The sequence below is a fragment of the Kogia breviceps genome, chromosome 1 (genome assembly GCF_026419965.1).
Source record: "Kogia breviceps isolate mKogBre1 chromosome 1, mKogBre1 haplotype 1, whole genome shotgun sequence".
NCBI lineage: Eukaryota > Metazoa > Chordata > Mammalia > Artiodactyla > Physeteridae > Kogia > Kogia breviceps.
Window position 1 is genome coordinate 159,290,248 of NC_081310.1, and position 22,832 is coordinate 159,313,079.

At 38.1% G+C, this 22,832-nt stretch overlaps 1 protein-coding gene across 11 annotated transcripts in view; it reads right to left on the bottom strand.

Annotated features, from left to right (window-relative positions):
- Positions 1-22,832, bottom strand: part of OSBPL9 (oxysterol binding protein like 9) — a 177,604-nt gene that overhangs the window by 136,676 nt on the left and 18,096 nt on the right. For 7 of the 11 annotated variants that reach the window (XM_059064077.2, XM_059064059.2, XM_059064067.2 and 4 more), the window contains exon 2: positions 10,903-10,953. The exons of the other annotated variants lie outside the window; for them this stretch is intronic. In XM_059064077.2, the coding sequence (XP_058920060.1) occupies positions 10,903-10,953 (51 nt within the window). The remainder of the gene's footprint in view (positions 1-10,902; positions 10,954-22,832) is intronic. 11 annotated transcript variants of the gene reach the window in all.

A 22,832-nucleotide genomic window follows, 5' to 3' on the forward strand; every position in this document is an offset into this window, starting at 1 on the left:
TTTCAAGTTACATTAGGTCACATTTGTTTATTTTTCTTTTTATTTCCATTACTTTAGGAGGTGGACCAAAAAAGATCTTGCTGTGTTTTATGTCAAAGAGTGTTCTTCCTATGTTTTCCTCTAAGAGTTTTATAGTGTCCAGTCTTACATTTAGGTCTCGAATCCATTTTGAGTTTATTTTTGTGTATGGTGTTAGAGAGTGTTCTAATTCCATTCTTTTACATGTAGCTGTCCAGTTTTCCCAGCACCACTTGCTGAAGAGGCTGTCTTTTCTTCATTGTATATCCTTGCCTCCATTGTCATAGATTAGTTGACCATAGGTGCATGGGTTTATCTCTGGACTTTCTACCCTGTTCCATTGATCTATATCTCTCTTTTTGTGCCAGTACCATATTCTCTTGATTACTGTAGCTTTGTCATATAGTCTGAAGTCAGGGAGTCTGATTCCTCCAGCTCCGTTTTTTTCCCCTCAAGACTGCTTTGGCTATTCGGGGTCTTTTGAGTCTCCATACAAATTTTAAGATTTTTTGTTCTAGTTCCATAAAAAATGCCATTGGTAATTTGATAGGGATTGCATTGAATCTGTAGATTGCTTTGTGTAGTATAATCATTTTCACAATATTGATTCTTCCAATCCAAGAACATGGTATATCTCTCCATCTGTTGGTATCATCTTTAATTTCTTTCATCAGTGTCTTATAGTTTTCTGCATACAGGTCTTTTGTCTCCCTAGGTAGGTTTATTCCTGGGTATTTTATTCTTTTTGTTGCAGTGGTAAATGGGAGTGTTTCCTTAATTTCTCTTTCAGGTTTTTCATCATTAGTGTATAGGAATGCAAGAGATTTCTGTGCATTAATTTTGTATCCTGAAACTTTACCAAACTCATTGATTAGCTCTAGTAGTTTTCTGGTGGCATTTTTAGGATTCTCTATGTATAGTATCATGTCATCTGCAAACAGTGACAGTTTTACTTCTTCTTTTCCAGTTTGTATTCCTTTTGTTTCTTTTTCTTCTCTGCTTGTTATGGGTAGAACTTCCAAAACTATGTTGAATAATAGTGGTGAGAGTGGACATCCTTGTCTCATTCCTGATCTTAGAGGAAATGCTTTCAATTTTTCACCATTGAGAATGATGTTTGCGGTAGGTTTGTTGTATATGGCCTTTATTATGTTGAGGTAGGTTCCCTCTATGTCCACTTTCTGGAGAGTTTTTATCATACATGGGTGTTTAATTTTGTGAAAAGCTTTTTCTGCATCTATTGAGCTGATCATACAGTTTTTATTCTTCAATATGTTGACATGGTGTATCACATTGATTGATTTGTGTATATTGAAGAATCCTTGCATGTCTGGGATAAATCCCACTTGATCATGGTGTATGATCCTTTTAATGTGTTGTTGGATTCTGTTTGCTAGTATTTTGTTGAGGATTTTTGCATCTATATTCATCAGTGATATTGGTCTGTAATTTTCTTCTTTTGTAGTATCTTTGTCTGGTTTTGTTATCAGGGTGATGGTGGCCTCATAGAATGAGATTGGGAGTGTTCCTTCCTCTGCCCTTTTTTGGAAGAGTTTGAGAAGGATGGGTGTTAGCTCTTCTCTAAATGTTTGATAGAAGTCACCTGTGAATCCATCTGGTCCTGGACTTTTGTTTGTTAGAAGATTTTTAATCACAGTTTCAATTTCATTACTTGTAATTGGTCTGTTCATATTTTCTATGTCTTCCTGGTTCATTCTTGGAAGGTTTTACCTTTCTTAGAATTTGTCCATTTCTTCCAGATTGTCCATTTTATCGGCATAGAGTTGCTTGTAGTAGTGTCTTAGGATGCTTTGTATTTCTGTGGTGTCTGTTGTAACTTCTCCTTTTTCATTTCTAATTTTATTGAGTCCTCTCCCTCTTTTTCTTGATGAGTCTGGCTAATGGTTTATCAATTTTGTTTATCTTCTCAAGGAACCACTTTTAGTTTTACTGATCTGTACTATTCTTTTTTTTGTTTCTATTTCATTTATGTCTGCTCCTATCTTTATGATTTCTTTCCTTATGCTAACTTTGGGTTTTGTTTGTTCTTCTTTCTCTTGTTCCTTTAGGTGTAAGGTTAGATTGTTTATTTGTGATTTTTCTTGTTTCTTGCAGTAGGCTTGTATAGCTATAAACTTCCCTCTTAGAACGGCTTTTGTTGCATCCCATAGATTTTGGATCATCGTGTTTTCATTGTCATATGTTTGCAGGTATTTTTTGATTTCCTCTGATTTCTTCAGTGATCTCTTGGTTTTTTAGTAACATATTGTTTAGTCTCCATGTGTTTCTGTTTTTTACATTTTGTTCCCTGTAGTTAATTTCTAATCTCATAGCATTTTGTTCAGAAAAGATGCTTGATATGATTTCAATTTTCTTAAATTTACTGAGGCTTGATTTGTGACCCAAGATGTGATCTATCCTGGAGAATATTCCATGTGCACTTGAGAGGAAAGTGTAATCTGCTGTTTTTGGATGGAATGTCCTATAAATATCAATTAAATCTATCTGGTCTATTGTGTCATTTAAAGCTTGCTTACTAATAAAGTTTCCTTATTAATTTTCATTTTGGATGCTCTGTCCATTGGTGTAAGTGAGGTGTTAAAATCCCCCACTATTATTGTGTTACTGTCGATTTCCTCTTTTAGAGCTGTTAGCAGTTGCCGTATGTATTGAGGTGCTCCTATGTTGGGGGCATATATATTTATAATTGTTATATCTTCTTCTTGGATTGATCCCTTGATTATTATGTAGTGCCCTTCCTTGTCTCTTGTAAGATTCTTTGTTTTAAAATCTATTTTACCCGATATGAGTATTGCCACTCTAGCTTTCTTTTGATTTCCATTTGCATGGAATATCTTTCTCCATCCCCTCACTTTCAGTCTGTATGTGTCCCTAGGTCTGAAGTGGGTCTCTTGTAAACAGCATATATATGGGTCTTGTGTTCATATCCATTCAGCAAGTCTGTGTCTTTCAGTTGGTGCATTTAATCCATTCACGTTTAAGGTAATTATCAATATGTATGTTCCTATGACCATTGTCTTAATTGTTTTAGGTTTGTTTTTGTAGGTCCTTTTCTTTTCTGTGTTTCCCACTTAGAGAAGTTCCTTTAGCATTTGTTGTAGAGCTGGTTTGGTGGTGCTGAATTCTCACAGCTTTTGCTTGTCTCTAAAGCTTTTGATTTCTCCATCGAATCTGAATGAGGTCCTTGCTGGGTAGAGTAATCTTGGTTGTAGGTTCTTCCCTTTCATCATGTTAAGTATATCATGCCACCACTCCCTTCTGGCTTGTAGAGTCTCTGCTGAGAAATCAGCTGTTAACCTTATGGGAGTTCCCTTGTATGTTATTTGTTGTTTTTCCCTTTCTGCTTCCAATAATTTTTCTTTGTCTTTAATTTTTGCCAATTTGAATACTATGTTTCTCCTTGGCTTTATCCTGTATGGGATTTGCTGCACTTCCTGGACTTGTGTGGCTATTTCCTTACCCATGTTAGGGAAGTTTTCGACTATAATCTCTTCAAATATTTTCTCAGGTCCTTTCTCTCTCTCTTCTCCTTCTGGGACACCTATAATGTGAATGTTGGTGTGTTTAATGTTGTCCCAGAAGTCTCTTTGGTTGTCTTCATTTCTTTTCATTCTTTTCTCTTTATTCTGTTCCCCAGCAGTGAATTCCACCATTCTGTCTTCCAGGTCACTTATCTGTTCTTCTGCCTCAGATATTCTGCTACTGATTCCTTCTAGTGTATTTTTCATTTCAGTTATTGTATTGTTTATCTCTGTTTGTTTGTTCTTTAATCTGCTAGGTCTTTGTTAAACATTTCTTGTTTAACAAGAAATGTTTGCCTCCATTCTTTTTCCGTGGTCCTGGTTCACCTTCACTATCATTACTCTGAATTCTTTTTCTGGAAGGTTGCCTATCTCCACTTCACTTAGTTGTTTTTCTGGGGTTTTAAATTGTTCCTTCATCTGATACATAGGCCTCTGCCTTTTCATCTTGTCTATCTTTCTGTGAATGTGGTTTTTGTTCCACAGGCTGCAGGATTGTAGTTCTTCTTGCTTCTGCTGTCTGCCCTCTGGTGGATGAGGCTATCTAAGAGGTTTGTGTTAGTTTCCTGATGGGAGGGACTGGTGGTGGGTAGAGCTAGCTGATTGTTGCTCTGGTGGGCAGAGCTCAGTAAAAACTTTAATCTGCTTGACTGTTGATGGGTGGGGCTGGGTTCCCTGCCTGTTGATTGTTTGGCCTGAGGCAACCTAACACTGGAGCTTACCTGGGCTCTTTGGTGGGGCTAATGACAGACTCTGGGAGGGCTCATGCCAAGGAGTACTTCCCAGAACTTCTGTTGCCAGTGTCCTTGTCCTCATGGTGAGACACAGCCACCCACTGCCTCTGCAGGAGACCCTCCAACACTAGCAGGTAGGTCTGGTTCAGTCTCCTATGGGGTCACTGCTCCTTCCCCTGGGTCCCAATACACATACTACTTTGTGTGTGCCCTCCATGAGTGGAGTTTCTGTTTCCCCCAGTCCTGTCAGAGTCGTGCAATCAAATCCCGCTACCCTTCAAAGTCTGATTCTCTAGGAATTCCTCCTCCCCTTGCCGGACCCTCAGGTTGGGAAGCCTGACGTGGGGCTCAGAACCTTCACTCCAGTGGGTAGACTTCTGTGGTATAAGTGTTCTCCAGTCTGTGAGTCACCCACCCAGCAGCTATGGGAGTTGATTTTACTGTGATTGAGCCCCTCCTACCGTCTCATTGTGGCTTCTCCTTTGTCTTTGGATGTGGGGTATCTTTTTTGGTGAGTTCCAGTGTCTTCCTGTCGATGATTGTCCAGCAGCTAGCTGTGATTCTGTTGTTCTCACAAGAGGGAGTGAGAGCACGTCCTTCTACTCCGTCATGTTGGCTCCTCTCGCCAGGAATTATTAATTACAACAGTAACTACCATTCATTAAGAACCTAAGTCCCTTATTATAACTGTAAAAAAAGAAAAAAAAAGAACCTAAGTCCCAAACATTGTGTTTGGATACTTTTTTTTTTTTTTTTTGGCCATGCCAGGTCAGTTGCTGCACGTGGGATCTTTTAATTGAGACATGCGGGCTCTTAGTTGCAGCATGCATGTGGGATCTAGTTCCTAGACCAGGGATCGAACCCAGGCCCCCTGCATTGGGAGCATGGAGTCTTACCCACTGGACCACCAGGCAAGTCCCATACATTTTAATGTATCAGTTAATTTGATATTCATACTTATATGAGTAAATGACATGAGGCCATTCCAGAGCTAAAGGAAATAGGACTCAGAACTGAATAGATGCGTTGCCTGAAGTCACAAAGCTAGTAAGTGGCAGAATCCAGATTTGAATTCCCTTTCATTTTTGGTCTGTTCTTGTCTCTACCCCACACTGCCTCTTTAATGCTACTACTTCTCCATTTTTCAGATTTTACCTGGAAATGCTGATGTTTTGCTTTTGGTGAGTCTCAGGACAGAAAAAATCAGACCCCAGGACTCGACCAATATTCTACTTTTCCATCAAGGCAACGCCACCATCTAGTGGCCACACTTTGCCACCAATACAGTCAAAGAAAGTAGAGGGGAAGGAAATGGTTTTCCTCCAGTGGTTTTACATGTCCTTGCATCAGGTTGGAGCGTCTGCACTGACTCTTCTAGTCAAGAAGAACAGGAGCCCAGGGACTTTCCTGGTGGTCCAGTGGTTAAGACTCCGCACTTCCACTGCAGGGGGCACGGGTTTGATTGCTAGTCAGGGAACTAAGATCCCTCATACCGCATGGTACAACCAAAAAAAAACAGAAGAGGAGCCTGGTAACATTATGGACTGTACATGGTTTTGGAATGAGACAGACCCAAGTTCAATCCCAGATTCACCATTTACTAACTGTGTGACTTTGGTAAGTTACTAAATGTAACACGAGTCTCAGTCTCCTCATTCGTCAATGAAATAACACCATTAGCCTGAGAGGATTAACATGGGAATGTCAATGAAAATCAGCCAGCACAGTAACTGATCCAAAGAGCTTCCTCAATAACTGCTGGTTCCTCTTCCTAATCTTCTTTCATGTAGCCTAAAACCACATGGGTATTTTGCTTTTTTTTTTTAAAGAAAACACATCCATACTACTGGCTTATGCTGTGTTTAACATAACTTCCATACTTCTTTTGTATGTAACCTATAGTAGAGGCAAATTCCCCAAAATGTATTCCTTATTTTTATAAACACATGAAATCAACAATAAGCATTTTTTGAGTACCTACTTACAATGTACCAGGCACTTATGACAGTGGATGGGAACTCACTATTGACTGGGGAAAACAGACTACTTTAAGTGTAATACCATGTAAAAGTACTATCATGGATATAACTGACAAATGGAAGAGAAGCAAATCTGTTAGAAGGATGTAGATCTGGAACGCTTCATGAAGAAACACCTTTTGAAAAGTATCTTAAAAGTTGAGCTCACCAGATAAGGGCACAGAACATTCCTGACATAAGAAAAATATATGTCAGAAGCAATGAGGAAACATGAAGAAGTACAGTGTGGCTGAAACATAGGATGGGATGGATGAAGAGGCGGGGAGAGATCTGTGGTACAGGTCAATGACAGCTCGTTAAGCTTATCTGGAATCTAGATGATAGGTGCATTATCTATCACCACCACTGTCATCATCATCATCATCATCCACAGCAGTTATCATATATTGGATATACACTATGTGCCAAACTTTGTACATGCATAATTGCTGAACCTCATACCCCTGCAAGTTATATGTTATTTTCATAGAGGTTAAGAAATTTTCCCAAAGGCACAGTAAGGAGTGTAAGCTGAGTGAGATTCAGCTCCAGGTCTCTCTGATTCTACTACACTAGTGGTCCCAATCTTGGCTGTACAACACAATCACCTGGAGAATCTGTTTAAAAATAAAGGTTTCAGACCCAGTTCTAAAACAGTATATCTCTAGAGAGTGGGACTTGGGAACCTATATTGCAAACAAACTCTCCAGATGTTTCCAAAATAGGAAGCCAAATGGCAGTTCTGCTTCTTGAAACTACCACAGAGCCTCTTAAAACACACACACACACACACACACACACACACACACACACACACACACTACTAATTTACACCTTCCATCTATGTGTCAAGTGCCTAATCCTCACAAAATTCTGTAAGGGTATTATAATCCCCGCTTTAAAGGAGAGAAAAGTCAAGCACAGGAGGCTTACAGCTTCCCTCTTCCAGTCAACAAAGCAAGGAGCAAAAATAAGATTCAAACACAGGTATGTCTAGTTCTTCTTTGTCATGCTGTGTGGTAGAATTCTAAAATACCCATCCCCCAAATGACCCTTGCCCCTGTATTCTCTCCTCCCCTTTGAGTGTGAGTGGAAACTGTGAATATGATGAGACATTACTGCAGTGATTATGTACAGGATGAGTAATCACTGAAGTGATTACATGGCAAAAAGATTATCTGGTGGGTGTAACCTGTTCTAATCATGTGAGGTCTTTTAAAAGCAGAGTGTTTTCTGCAGCTGGTAGCAGAAATTAAAAGTCAGAGAGGTTTAAAGCACTAGAAGGATTCTTTGCACCATGCTGACTTGAAGATGGAAGGGCCACATGCCAAGGAGTATGTGCAACCTCTAGAAGTTGAGAGCAGATCTCAAGCTGACAGCCAGCAAGAAAATGAGGACCTCAGTCCTGTAACCACAAGGAACTGAATTCTGCCAACAACCTGAATGAGCCTAGAAGCAGACTCTCGCCTTGGAGACTTCCTCAGAGCCTCCAGATAAGAGCCCAGCCTGGCCAATATCTTGATTTCAACAAGGAGAGAATCTTTCTGAGATGTCCGATCTACAGAACTATAGATGATAAATGGTAGGAGTTTTTTAATTGTGGTAAAGTACACATAACATAAAATTTACCATTTTAACATTTTTCAGTGTTCAGCTTAGTACCATTAAATACATTCACATTGTTGTGCAGCCATCCTAACCATCCATCTCCAGAATTTTTTCATCTTCTCAAACTGAAATTCTGTACCCATTAAACAAGAAATCCCTAATGCTACTTGCCTCAGCCCCTGAAAACCACCATTCTACTTTCTGTTTCCATGAATTTGACAACTCTAGGTACCTCATATATGTAGAATCAAACAATATTTGTCTTTTTGTGACTGGCTTATTTCACACAGCATAATGTCCTTAAAGTTCATCCATGTTGTAGCATGTGTCAGAATTTCCTTCCTCCTTTTTAAGACTAAACAGTATTCCACTGTATGTATATACCACATTTTGTTTATCCATTTATCCATCATATGGACACTGGGCTGCTTCCACTTCTAGGCTATTGTGAGTAACGCTTCTATGAAAAGCACATGTGTGTACAAATATCTGTTCAAGGCTGTGCTTTCCATTCTTTTGAATATATAGATATATATGAGTATTGTTTTAAGTCAATTCATTATCTTGAACATTAAGTAAAAGGAAATAATTGAGCATTTATTTATCCTGTCTATTTGAACTGTACTACTGGGTAATTAAATAATAGATGAAGAGAAATGTTTCCTTACATAATTATTTCTGATAAAAATTAAAACAAAATGATAAAATAGCATAATTTTGCAACCCCCAAATGGATCTAGCTACTGAGCATCAACAGTTGGTAATATCTGGGAGTTCCCTGGTGGCCTAGCGGTTAGGACTCGGCGCTTTCATTGCCATGGCCCAGATTCAACCCCTGGGTGGGGAACTGAGATCCTGCAAGCTGTGTGGTGCGGCCGGAAGAAAAAAAAAAAAAAGTTGCTAATATCAATAAAGAGCATAAACCAGACATCATGTATCTCCTGATAAAAGAACACAACACTGTCTATAGTCTTGCCAAAGGGATCAAACCTACGTCTAATCCAGTCTCTGGATCCACCTGCCAATTTGCAAGAAAAGCAGAGACAGAGGAACACGCTGAATTGCACCAGTATGCAATCAATAAAATCTATATTATGGAAAGCTCCTACAGGTCAAAGGGTCTGGATTCTTCAATACATAATTGCAAACAAAAGATATCAAGTTTTTTTAAATGGGCAATAAAAAATATAGAATTTAGGAAAGCAAATCCAAGAAGTGATTCCTATAAAAGAACAATGGTTACTTTAAGAGACAGGGAGGTGGCTGTAATTTGAATGGGGCACATAGACAGGCTTCTGAGGTAACTGGCCAAATTCTATTTCTTAACCTAGATGGTAGTCACAAGGGTTAATAATTAATTAAGCTATATTTAAAAGAAAAAAATAGCACATTAAATGTAACAATGAGACAGTGGCCCAAATCTAGATTGAATCCAACTGAAGAGCTGTCTCACTGCAGCTCTGCCAATGTCTCACCATTGAGTCTATCTCAAGCCAAGAAAGCAGTTCATACCAGACTGAGGCGTGACTAACGTCAATGGCAAGTGGTTAGAAAAGCAATTAAACCAAGAAGGCAAAAGCAAAACCAAAGGAAAGGAAAAAAAAACAGTATAATAAGCTGAATTTTCAAAAATCTTTATGCTATAACATATACAACATCTGTTCAAAACAAGCCTGTCTCATTTCCATCCTGTAAATTCACCATACCCACTCCTATCTCAGTGCCAAAATTTTTCCATTAGAATTTCGTTCTTTTCCCAGAGTTATTTCCAATTTTTACCAATTAACTACTGCTAATAAAGGCAATCGTATGTTTACCAAATATTTACATCTTCAAAAGTAAGGGTGCAGAAAAAAGATGTCAGAAAGAAAGCAACAGGAGCCTGAAAGAAGAAAAGGCCACTAGAAGCTGATTTACCAAGTTAAGATAGAGGTAGGCCCTTCTTTAGATACAATGGAGTACTAGAAACTATATCCCTAAGCCTGCTTTCTTGTCTTTAGCTATTTGGACCATGGTGGAAATTGAACAAGCAATTGAAAGCAGCTTGAAGCTATAGGCCTGCACTGTCCAATAAGGTAGCCCCTAGCTACATGTGCCTACAGGCCACCTGAAGTACAGCTAATCTGTACAAAGATGTGCCATAAGTGCAAAAGACATAGTGGATTCCAAAGACTTAGTATGAAAAAAAGAATTTAAAATATCTCATTAATAATTTTTGTATTGATTACCTGTTTAAATAATATTCTGGATATACTGGCATTAACAAAATATATTATTAAAATTAATTTCACCCGCTTTTTCCTTTTTTTTTTTTTGCAGTACGCGGGCCTCTCACTGTTGTGGCCTCTCTCGTTGCGGAGCACAGGCTCTGGACGCACAGGCTCAGCCGCCATGGCTCACAGGCCCAGCCGCTCCGCAGCATGTGGGATCTTCCCGGACCGGGGCACGAACCGTGTCCCCTGCATCGGCAGGTGGACTCTCAACCACTGCGCCACCAGGGAAGCCCTGCTTTTTACTTTTTAAATGTGATTACTACAAAAATTTTAAATTATGTATATGTGGCTCACATTATATTTCTATTGGACATCACTGCTATAAAAACCATTATTAAATAGTGTTGAACAGGAAGAACTAAGCAGCTGAAAGTGGGGATTTTTCTGTTTTTTTCTACTGTTTGCACTATTGCCAACACTACAACTCATTTAATTTCCAGCCCCTGTCCCTGGATATAAAATAGAGGTTAAAAAAATCAGTAGGTGCATTAAGTCATGGATACAACATTAAATCATGGGCCAAAGGAACTGAGTTCTAGTCCTGGTTCTGGAGTTACCCTGGAGAAGTCTTCTTTTTCTCTGAGCCTTAGTTGCCTGCCCTAACAATTAAGTAAAGGAGCTAAACTAAATTTAGACTCCCATTAATCTATCAAAATATTTTTTTTCTTTCTGTCGGAATTGGTTTTCATAAAAATGAATAAATACTCACTCTGAGTCTAACACATCCTCTGCGAGAGCCTCTCATCATTTTGTCCTTGGACTAAAAGAAAAACAAAAATATTCAATGAATAAAAGATAAACAGACTGTTTCTAAAATCATCTAGGGATAAAGAGACAACATTTAAAGTAATATTCCTCCCTTCTCCCCATCCCCACCCCACCTCACCCCACCATCACTTAAAGATAGGAATTGGGAAGTTTAAAATGTTTTGTAGTCTATACAAATAAAACTAATCCCAGAATTTTATGTGTACCTTAAATGTAACATATATTACACTATATTTTCATTCCTCCTTCATAGCCCTTAACTCTCAATTAAAATATGTTTCTCATATTTTAGTAAGTTTGAGAGTCACCTGGAAGGCGACAAATTACCTGGGGATTTAAGAATCACTCCCAGATGATTCTGACTCAAGCAAACACAAGACCACGTTTTGAGAAACACTGCTTTAACTTTATCTCCTTGCAACTCCCCAAATGGGTGACATTTTTTGCCTCTGAGATTTCTCATCCAATGTTCCTCAGCTTGGAATATCCTTGACCCTGATTTTCTGCCTTGCCAACTGTCATTCATCAAGTGCCCTACCTCTGTCTGATTTGAATTCCCATCCCTGGATTCCCAGAGTCTCCTGTGTGTTCCCTTGTTGTGGCATGCACCATCTTGTGCTATGATGGCTAGTTACTTGTCTGACTCACCCAGAGACTGCACATTCCTTAAGGGGTAGAAACTGTATCTGACTTATGTTTCAGAACAGTGTCTGGCATACATTAGGTAATCAAAAAATATTTATTGATAAAATGTTGTTTCTCCTTTATGTTTCCCCTACTAGACTGAGCCAAGCAAAGTCTATGTTCTGCATAATAAGCCCCATGTTGACATTCAGCAAATATTCCTAGAATTAACTTAGTCATGTGTAATAAAATAAAACATCAAATAACTAAAGTTTTAAAAATATTTAATATCTCAACAACTGGTATTTTTCTGTACTCCACTATGTGACAAAGTGAAACAAGCCAATATCATGGGGTTATGGTTTTTTGCTTGTTTGCTTGTTTTTAAGTTTTTGGCCGTGTCACACAGCATGCGGGACCTCAGTTCCCCAACCAGGGATCAAACCTGGGTCTTCAGTGGTGAGAGCTTGGAGTTCTAACCACTGCACCACCAGGGAAGTCCCTGGGGTTATGTTTTAAAGAAAACTGTCCCACTTTAAACCATAGATGCCCTACATCTATTGTACTGAGCCATAAGCAAACTTCCAGCTATAAGATAACTAAGTTCTGGGGATTTAATACACAGCATGATGACTACAGTTAACAATACGTACTGTATACTTGAAAGTGGCTGAGTGAGTAGATCTTAAGAGTTTTCACTACAAAAAAAAGGTAACTATGACAGGTGATGATGGATGTGTTAATTAACCTTATTGTGGCAATCATTTCACAATATATATGTATATCAAATCATCACACTGTATACCTTAAACAATATTATATGTCAATTATACCTCAATAAAGCTGGAAAAAATAAATTCAATCTTTCTTGGAGATATCTGCATGTCTGTACACAAAGATCTGCCTTACCCTTCTCATTGCAGTACATGCTGTTAACATAGCCTATGTCATTGTTTTCACTGATTCTTAGCTTATCAATGTAACAATATTACAATGATAAATCAAAGTAAACTCTCTTCAAAAAAGAAAAAAATGAAACAAAAAAGGAAAGTACTGAGCTATAGAAATTCATGTTCAGATATTATTGAAGTACTGAAGAGAGTCTTCTTACTTACAAATATAAAGAGGACTCATACATTTTATAAAACATTCTCAACATCAAGCAGGGTTGAAAAGAGTTCTTTACTAACAATATAGTTGATAAAAACACAGTTAACAAAAACATTCCCTAAGCATTTAATAGCCCTTTTACCATACCCTATACTTATCTTCCCTCCAAAAGTGTCAAGGCAATACACAAAAATAATAATTAGGTTTGAAAATACCCAGTGAGAGTTAGAATACAACTCAAACAAGGTAAGAAACAACCTTGACCCTCTTCCATTTTTATTTTTATTTATTGTTTTAATTTTAATTTTAATTTTAATTTTAATTTTTTTTTATTTTTTGAGGTACGTGGGCCTCTCACCGCTATGGTCTCTCCCGTTGCGGAGCACTGGCTCTGGACACGCAGGCCCAGCAGCCACGGCCCACGAGCCCAGCCGCTCCGTGGCATACGGGATCCTCCCGGACCGGGGCAGGAACCCACGTCCCCTGCATCGGCAGGTGGACTCCCAACCACTGCGCCACCAGGGAAGCCCTGTCCATTTTTTAAAATAAGATTACAGTAAATAGAAAAAGAGTAAGACAGGGTTATAAGTTAGAAAACACTGAAAGAGATAAGTGAAAATAATTAAAGCAAGTATAACTAGGAAACAATCAGACAAATCCAGAATGTGGGATATCCTATAAAATAACTGACCTATTTTCAAATGTCCAAAAAAAAAAAAAAAAAAAGACTAGCATATAAGCAACTGTAATATAGAGCAAAAATAAATTATGTGCATAGAGGCACAAAGTGCTATGAACTACAGAAGGCTCCCTGCCATGGAAAAAAGATTGGGAAAGGCAATACTGAAGTGACCAGGTCTCAAGGTTCAATCTGGGACTTAAAAAAAGGATTCTGATAAGAGAGGGAAGATAGGAAAAAGAAGGCATTCCAAGCCAAGGGAACAACATCAGCAAAAGCACAGGTATGGAAAACTTTACACATGAGGTCTTCACAGAAGAGTAGACTGACAGCCCAAGCACAGTGTGTGGAGGAAGGTGGAGAGAGATGGAGAGATGAGGCTGAAAAGGAGGTATGGGGAACAGGTCCTGGAGGGTCAGAAAAAAACAGTGAGAAGTTAAGGAAATTAAACTTTATTCAATAGTTAATGGAGAGCTACTGAAGGTTTATGAACATTCTCAGTGGTGTGTTATAGAAAAATAACACTGTCAAATATGAGGACTTGGGGAAAAGGGATGATGGTGACATTAATGATATAGCAAAAGCAGCAGCAGCAGATTCTCACTCATAGATACCCTCTATGTCAGTGGTCCCCAACTTTTTTGGCACCAGGCACCAGTTTCATGGAAGACAATTCTTCCATGGATCGGGGGTTGGGGGGGATGGTTTCGGGATGATTCAAGAACCTTACATTTATTGTGTACTTAATTTTTTATAAATTTATTTATTTATTCGGCTGCGTTGGGTCTTATTGCTGCTCATGAGCTTCCTCTAGTTGCGGTGAGCGGGGGCTACTCTTCGTTGCGGTGCACGGGCTTCTCATTGTGTTGGCTTCTCCTGTTGCAGAGCATGGGTTCTAGATGCACAGGCTTCAGTAGTTGTGGCTTGCAGGCTCTAGAGTGCAGGCTCAGTAGCTGTGGTGCATGGGCTTAAGTTGCAGCATGTGGGATCTTCCTGGACCAGGGATTGAACCTGTGTCTCCTGCATTGGCAGGTGGATTCTTAACCACTGCACCACCAGGGAAGTCCCTATTTCTATTATTATTACATTGTAATATATAATGAAAGAATTATACAACTCACCATAATGCAGAATCAGTGGGAGCCCTGAGCTTGTTTTCACTTGCCGCTCACTGATACACTGATAGGGTTTTCATAAGAGTCTGCAATCAACTAATTTATTATGGTCTCTGTGCAGTCAAACCTCTCTGCTAATGATAATCTGTATTTGCAGCCGCTCCCCAGTGCTAGCATTACCACCTCAGCTCCACCTCAGATCATCAGGCATTAGATTCTCATAAGGAACACACAACCTAGATCCCTCACATGCACAGTTCACAATAGGGTTTGCGCTCCTATGAGAATCTAATGCCACCACTGATCTGACAGGAGGCGGAGCTCAGGCCTTAATGTGAGTGATGGGGAACAGCTGTAAATACAGATGAAGCTTCACTCACTCACCCGCCGCTTACCTCCTGCTGTGCAGCCTGGTTCCTAACAGGCCACGGTCGGGTACCAGTCCATGACCTGGGGGCTGGGGACCCCCTGCTCTATGTGATATGCACTTTATACACAGTAAGCGTCACAAGACCTTGCGTGGTAAGAGTTATGCACATATTATAAATGAAAGTGACACCAGAGAGATCAAGTAAATTAGCTAGTTAAATTACACATGTAAAATGTAGCAGAGTTTGACCCAGCAGGTACAATTTGGAATGGCTGCCCTGCAAATCATTCTCCCAGACCATACCTACACTCTGCTAGCCTCGAATCCTCCTCCTCTTCCACAATGACACAGAGCCCTCGCCCTCATTTTCTCCCCACTCAGCTCCAATGTGGGGCCAAAGGGAAGCCGGTGTGACTAAGTCCCCCAGGCACAGTGAGTGCTGAGGAGTGGTTATCTGACCAAGCTGGTCGATCACAGGACCCACAACCCCAGGGACAGGGAAGGATAGAACCCCTCCACAGGGAGTTTTTCTACTGGGGCTGAGCTGATAGGGAAGAGCTCTTTCCTATCTGTTGTTGAAGCTGTGAGGTACAGTTGCCACAGGTCTTGTGGCCTCTACATGAAGGAAGCAATAATTAAAGCATACACGCTGAGAGGAGGGAGAGGAGAGGCAGAGAGTCCTAGTTGCAGGTGATCTCCAGATACACCTTGATCTGAGGCAAACCTGCTTAAGCAAATGCTATTCACTGAATAGCAGGGGTTTTTGTTTGGGGTTTTTTGTTTTGTTTTGTATTTTCCTGCTGTTGTTGCTGTCTGTTTCTTGATGAATACTGGTACTGATGAGAGAAAGGTAGGGCCAACATAACCCCAACTCCAGCAATCTTCCTACCAGGTGCTGTGCTACCAATGTTCTCAAACTCACTAATAAATGTATTTTTTAGCAACTTGGCACAAACATGCCACCAGCCACAAGGTCCAGCACCTTAAGAAAGGATCACTCACAAAACAGATGCTAAAATCTTTTCAGCTAGATTAGAAAACAGAATCCCCCATGAAGCAGAGAGATACAGGGGTGATACGTTCTACTCCTAAGCGGCTCCAGAATTAAAAAAGATTGTTGAATTTCGTGGTTGGGTTTGTTGGTTTCTTATATCTTATTAATGCAAGGTCAGTGGCTTCTGTTACAACAAGACATGCAATCAAAAATTATTTCTAATAATCCTTATGCTAATCCTAATGCTAACCCCAAGCAATGTGCAACAGGTTGTGTCTTTCAAAGGAAACTTCTTGAAAAGACATTCTCTTTTCAAGGGTACATGGAACATTCTCCAGAACTGACCACATGTTAAGCCATAAAACAAGTTTCAGTAAATTTAAACAATAGAAATAATACAAAGTATGTTCTTTGACCAAAATGGATTAAATGTAGAGCTCAATAACAGAAGGAAATTTGGGAAATTCACAAATAGGTGGAAATTAAATGACACTCCTGAACGGCCAATAGTTCAAAGAAAAAAATAACAAGGGAAATTTGAAAATACTTGAGATGAATGAAAATTAAAACACAATTTACCAAAACATAAAGAATACAGTGGGATAGGGAGGAGGGGAGGGAGGCTCAAGAGGGAGGGGATATGAGGACATGTATATGCATATAGCTGATTCACCTTGTTGTTCAACAGAAACTAACACAGTATTGTGAAGCAATTATACTCCAATAAAGATCTATTTTTTAAAAAAAGAATACAATGAAAGCTATTATTAGAGGGATATTTATAACTATAAATGTCTAAACTAAAAAATAAAGACCTCAAATCAATAATCTAACCTTTTACCTTAACAAATTACACAAAGTAGTGCAACTAAACCTAAGGCAAGCAGAAGAAAGGAAATAATAGAAATTAGAGCAGAAATGAAATTAGAAAATGAAAAAAACAACAGAGAAAAAACAATAAAAATCAAAAGTTGTTTCACTGCAAATATCAACAAAATGGACAAACCTTAACTAGACTAACCAAGAAAAAAAGGGGACTCATATTACTGAAATCAGGAATGAAAGAGACAACATTATTACCAACTTTACAAAACAAAAAGTATTCTAAACGAATACAATGAACAATAAATTAGATAACCTAGAAGAAATGGACAAATTCCAAGAAAGACACAAGCTGTCAAAACTGATTAAAGAAGAAATAGAAAATACAACTAAACCTTTAAGTAAAGAATTTGAATTAGTAATCAAAAAACTTCTCACAAAGAAAAGCCTAAGCCTAGGCTTCACTGGTAAATTCTATCAAATGTTTAAAGAATTAATACCTAGGAATAAATTTAACTAAGGAGGTGAAAGGCCTATACTCTGGAAACTATAAGAAGTCAATGAATCTTACCCAGCACCAGGAAAAATCTCCTAGGTCCCTGCTATTGAAAGGTCCAGGGCGGCAAGCAGCCCCACCCAGGAGTTTGTGAGAAATGCAGAATCTGAGCCCTCACCCCAGACCCCCTGAGTCTGAATCTGCATTTTAATAAGATCCCCAAGTATTTCTCTGTGCAAATTAAAGTTTGAGAAGCACTTGCACTGGGTTACCCCTTGCTTCTTTTATTTATAACATCAAATAGCACTGAATTTCACACCACTTAATGGGAATTTCCCTCTAGCAAACTGCTACACACTAAAATCTCCTTAATTGTAACACTTGACAAACAACAAATCATAATATTAATTAAAATAATAACACAATCTAAAAAAAAGGAAGTCAATGAAGGAAATAGAAGACATTACAAATAAATGAAAAGATATCCCTTGTTTAGGGATTTGAAGAATTAATATTGTTAAAATATCCATACTACTCAAAGCAATCTACAGATTTAATGCAATCCCTATGAAAATATCCATGACATTTTTCAGATAACTAGAATAAATAATCCTAAAATTTGTATGGAACCACAAAAGACCCCAAATAGCCAAAGCATCTTGAGAAAAAAGAACAATGCTGGAGGTATCATGTTGCCTGACTTCGGACTATACTACAAAGCTATAGTAATCAAAACAGTATGGTACTGGCACAAAAACAGACATATAGATCAATGGAACAAAATAGAAAGCCCCAAAATAAACCCTTGCACATATGGTCAATTAACCTATAATAAAGGAGGCAAGAATATACAATGGAGAAAAGACAATCTCTTCAGTTAAATGATGTTGGGAAAATTGGACAGCTACATTCTAAAAAAATGAATAGAACATTTCTCACACTATACAAAAAATAAACTCAAAATGGATTAAAGACTTAAATGTAAGACCAGAAACCATAAAACTCCTAGAAGAAAACATAGGCAGTACACTCTTTGATATAGGTCTTAACAATATTTTTTTGAAACTGTCTCCTCAGGCAAGGGAAACAAAAGCAAAAATAAACAAATGGGACTTACTCAAACTTAAAAGCTTTTGCACAGCAAAGGAAACCAACAAAACAAAAAGGCAACCTACTGAATGGGAGAAGATATTTACACAGGAACCCTAGTACACTGTTGGTGGGAATGTAAATTGGTACAACCATGGAAAACAGTACAGAGTTTCCTCAAAAAAATTAAAATAGAACTACCATATGATCTAGCAATTCCACTCCTGGGCATATATCTGAAGAAAATGAAAAAAATTAATTCAAAAAGATAGACTGTATTTCTATACTCTTGGAACAAGCTATCTGAAAAAAAAATTAACAAAATAATTCCATTTATAATAATACCAAAAAGAATAAAAATACTTAGTAATAAACCTAATTTTTGAAAGTACAAGACTTGTACACTGAAACTACAAAACACTGTTGAAAGAGATTAAAGAAGATCTAAATGCATAGAAAGACATTTTGTGTTCACGGATTGGTGGGCTACTATTGTCAATACAACGGCAATACTTTCCAAATTGATCTACAGATTTAATATAACCCCTGTCAAAATCCCAGTAGGGCCTCTTAATTGTCACACTCTGGATATATTTTATTACTTTAGCTGAACTTCTGTGTACCACATATAAAAAATCTTCTGAAGGGAAGGCTACATAAGTAATTTAAATTAAGGATAGCTCAAAATATTCTCCATTGAGGCTTCTGAGGCTATAGATATACCCATGTGAACTCTCTCATTTATTTTTTAATTTTATTTATTTATTTTAATTTATTTTTCTTTTCTTTTTTTTTGGCTGCATGGCATGTGGGATCTTAGTTTTCTGACCAGGGATCAAACCCACACCCCCTGCATCAAAGCATAGGATCTTAACCACTAGACCGCCAGGGAAGTCCCTGAACCCTTTCATTTAAATGTACAAAATTATTTCAATCCCCCAACATGGTTTACAAAAATTTTTAAAGGAAGTACAATTTTTAGAAGAAATTTTTAAAAAGTATATCCAGACATGTAACTTATCCTATAGATAGTACAATTTAATGAAATAACTTCGACTGTGGAGTGAGAGAGAGAAGATTTTGAATTCCAGCCCTGCCAACTTGCTGGCAGTGTGACCTTGGCCAAATCACTAAAATTTACTGAGCTGCAGTTTCCTCATTTGTAAATCTGGGGTATTACTCTCACGGGATCATTGCAGGTACTGAGTTAAATAAGTAAATCACTTAGCATAGCACCTGCTGTAATAAAAGACACAAGGGGGGCTTCCCTGGTGGTGCAATGGTTGAGAATCTGCCTGCCAATGCAGGGGACACAGGTTCGAGCCCTGGTCTGGGAAGATCCCACATGCCGCGGAGCAACTAGGCCTGTGAGCCACAACTACTGAGCCTGCAAGTCTGGAGCCTGTGCTCCGCAACGAGAGGCCACAACAGTGAGAGGCCCGCGCACCGTGATGAAGAGTGGCCCCCGCCTGCCTCAATTAGAGAAAGCCCTTGCACAGAAACAAAGACCCAACACAGCCAAAAATAAATATAAATTTAAAAAAAAAAAAGGCACAAGGTTCACGCCCCTTTCTTGCTTCTACCTTAAATACAGGAAACAGAGATCTGCAATCATTTTCTCTAAATGTAAGCTAACTTTATTCCCATCAGGCCACACTTTCTTTCAGACATGTCTCAGTTCCCTCTACAAATATACAAAGACCCCAAACTATTTTAGTAATAAAACATAGACAGCCTACAAAAAACAAATAACAAAGCAAAACAAAAACATATATTTTCCCTACTTCATGCTCACAAACTTCTTCTGTGAACCCTCTTTCAACCCAGCTCATGTGCTGAGGTACAATTTACTGCATTCTCAATTTTTCTAACTGCATTTAAAAATATTACATAAAACAGTTAGAGAGCAATAATAATCTCTAATAATGGTATATAAGCACTAAATCAAATTCAACACCAAGGTAACCTCTTAATTGTATCTTTATTGTAACTACTTAACTGTATCTCCAACAGGATATAAACTTTTAAAGATTAAAGATTAGTTCAGTATATTCCTAGCATATACTAAGTACACTAAAGTATTTTAAATTAACAAATTAATTCACAAAATCTAGCTTGGTGCTGGTATATAGTGCCATCAATGAAAACCTGTTTAACTGTTAATATACTGTGCATTTCCTCTGCTTCACAAAGCAAATGTGTCTGGAAAAGTTGTGCACAAATATGTTCCAAATTCATTAGGGAAGATCAGTTTGCCATTTAAACTAATTCTACAATCCTTTTATAAAGCAAAGAATGCCTTCCCAAACCTGTTATGTAAAGACACTTAAATTTTTATTTGAATGTTAATTTTACTTTAATAAACTAAATATTTATTAAAGATGAAGCAAGAGTCTCATCTGACTTGCTCTGAATCTCTCATAGCTAAAAGGGAGGTTTCCTTCTTCTGAACTTTTTAATACATAGCACCCCATCTTACCTTTCTTAAGGCACATATTACTTCTATCTTGTATGAAAATAATGTATGTGCATGCTTCATCACTTTTCTTAGAGAGCAGGGTTTCTGATTCATCCATGTGTCCTCTTCTACCCAACACCCCTGCTATATCTTTGTGAAGAATAAACAATAAATTGATGGTAGAAGACAAGTGGACAATGAATGTGGACAAATGTCAAAATGGTCTCCCTCCTTTTAACATGAATGTAATACTGCTTCAGTATTGAGTCACACGTTAGTTCTTTCCCAAAATTACATGAGGTTACGCTTCTAGCTAGTGTTGCTCCTTGGACCATGCACTCCTGGAACACCTAGCAGGGGCTCAACCTGCTAGTCAAAACTAACCTAAAGATTGAAATCACAAGAGGCTGGCTCTAGGGTGTAGGATGGACAGGAAAAGGACAGGAGGAAATTTTGCAGGATGACAGCAATGCTCTGTATTTTGATTGATACTGGTAACAAGGGTGTAAACAAATGTCAAAACTCATCTAACTGCATACTTGAAATCTGTGGGTTTTTTATTGGGTATAATTATATCTCAATAAAAGTAAATAAATAAATAGTACTTGCCAGAATTCCACATAGATACACTGCTTACAATAACAACTACAAAATAGGAAATGACAGCAATAACACCCATTCCTGTAGTTTCCTTTCTATTTGGGAGAGCACAGACTCCTTAAGCCATCTTGATAGTATTTAATGTACCAGAGAGCCTTCACTAGTTAATGCCTTGTGGGCACTCAATAGCCCAAAATGTCATCATGCTACTGGAAAGCTACACCACCAGAAACACTGAGGATTCACAGACCCACAATAATGGAGGAATTTTCCCTATCATTCATCCTTCAAGTTGCCATAGATAACTTCCTCATCTCCCCCTCCCCATTACAGAGGGCCTCATTCGAGCAGCAGTATACTACAGATAGAGCCTTAGGAAAATATATTGAATCAGTATACGAGGGGACAGTGATATTTGGGGTCTCTCCAAGCTCCTATAAGATGGCTGCCTTCCTTCAAAGAAACCAGACATGTATCAGAACAGAGATATATACAAGATCATCTTTAAGAGCTGGAACAGCTTAGAGGTAATTATACTAATTACTAAGTATCAGAAAGTATTAAAAGTAAGAGAACTACAGTAGGAAGGCCACAACCAGAACCAGAAAGCCAGAATAGAAGTTTTGCTGATCAACAGATTAGACCTGTTTGGTTCTTATAATAGGTATGTCTCTAACACAGAGTTACTGCATCTTGATATCAATGTCTGATTAAATATCTATAATAAAATATATAACTCCCTTTAGTCTGCTTCTGCTTATAGATTTGGCATCCCATATAGCTTGCTTTCAGAGACTATATGTACTAATGCACTAATGAGATAGCCTAAATAAGCAGTCTTCTTAACAGCTATATATCTTGTTATGAATTAATAAATTTGAAAATTAGCTTATGTAATAGTTACCACAATGTACATTTAGTGAATATTATTATATGTAAAACACTGTCATAAACTTTAGCTTTTTGTTATTATTTACTGAGCACTTATATGCCGGACACTGTGCTAGTGCTTTAAATACAATATTAATTAATTCTCACATCAATCTTATGATATAGGTTCTTTTATTATATCCATTTTGTAATTGAGAAAATAAAGGCTCAGAAAGGCTTACATAACCTGCCCATGGACTCACATATAATAAGTGGGATAGAGAGGATTTCAATCCAGGTCTGACTCTAAAGGCCATGCATTCTACCACAGTTACTATAGATCTGGTTAATTTAAGTTTTCTTTCAAAGTTTTTCTGAGCCACAAAGGCTGAGTGTCAAATCAGTGACCCTTCTGAACTCAACAGTATAACTGCCACCCTACAAAGCCTCGCAACAATACTTCAGAGGGTGGTACCCCTTTCTTCTGAACTATTGCTGGCATGTAAATCCCTACGACATTAGATAACAGATACAGGTCCACATCTCTTATTTGAGACTTTCAGATCAAATGTGTTTTGAAATTCACAATTTTTGAAAAGTAATAAACATATAGTACATAAACTGTGTCACACCTGCAGTGGAGT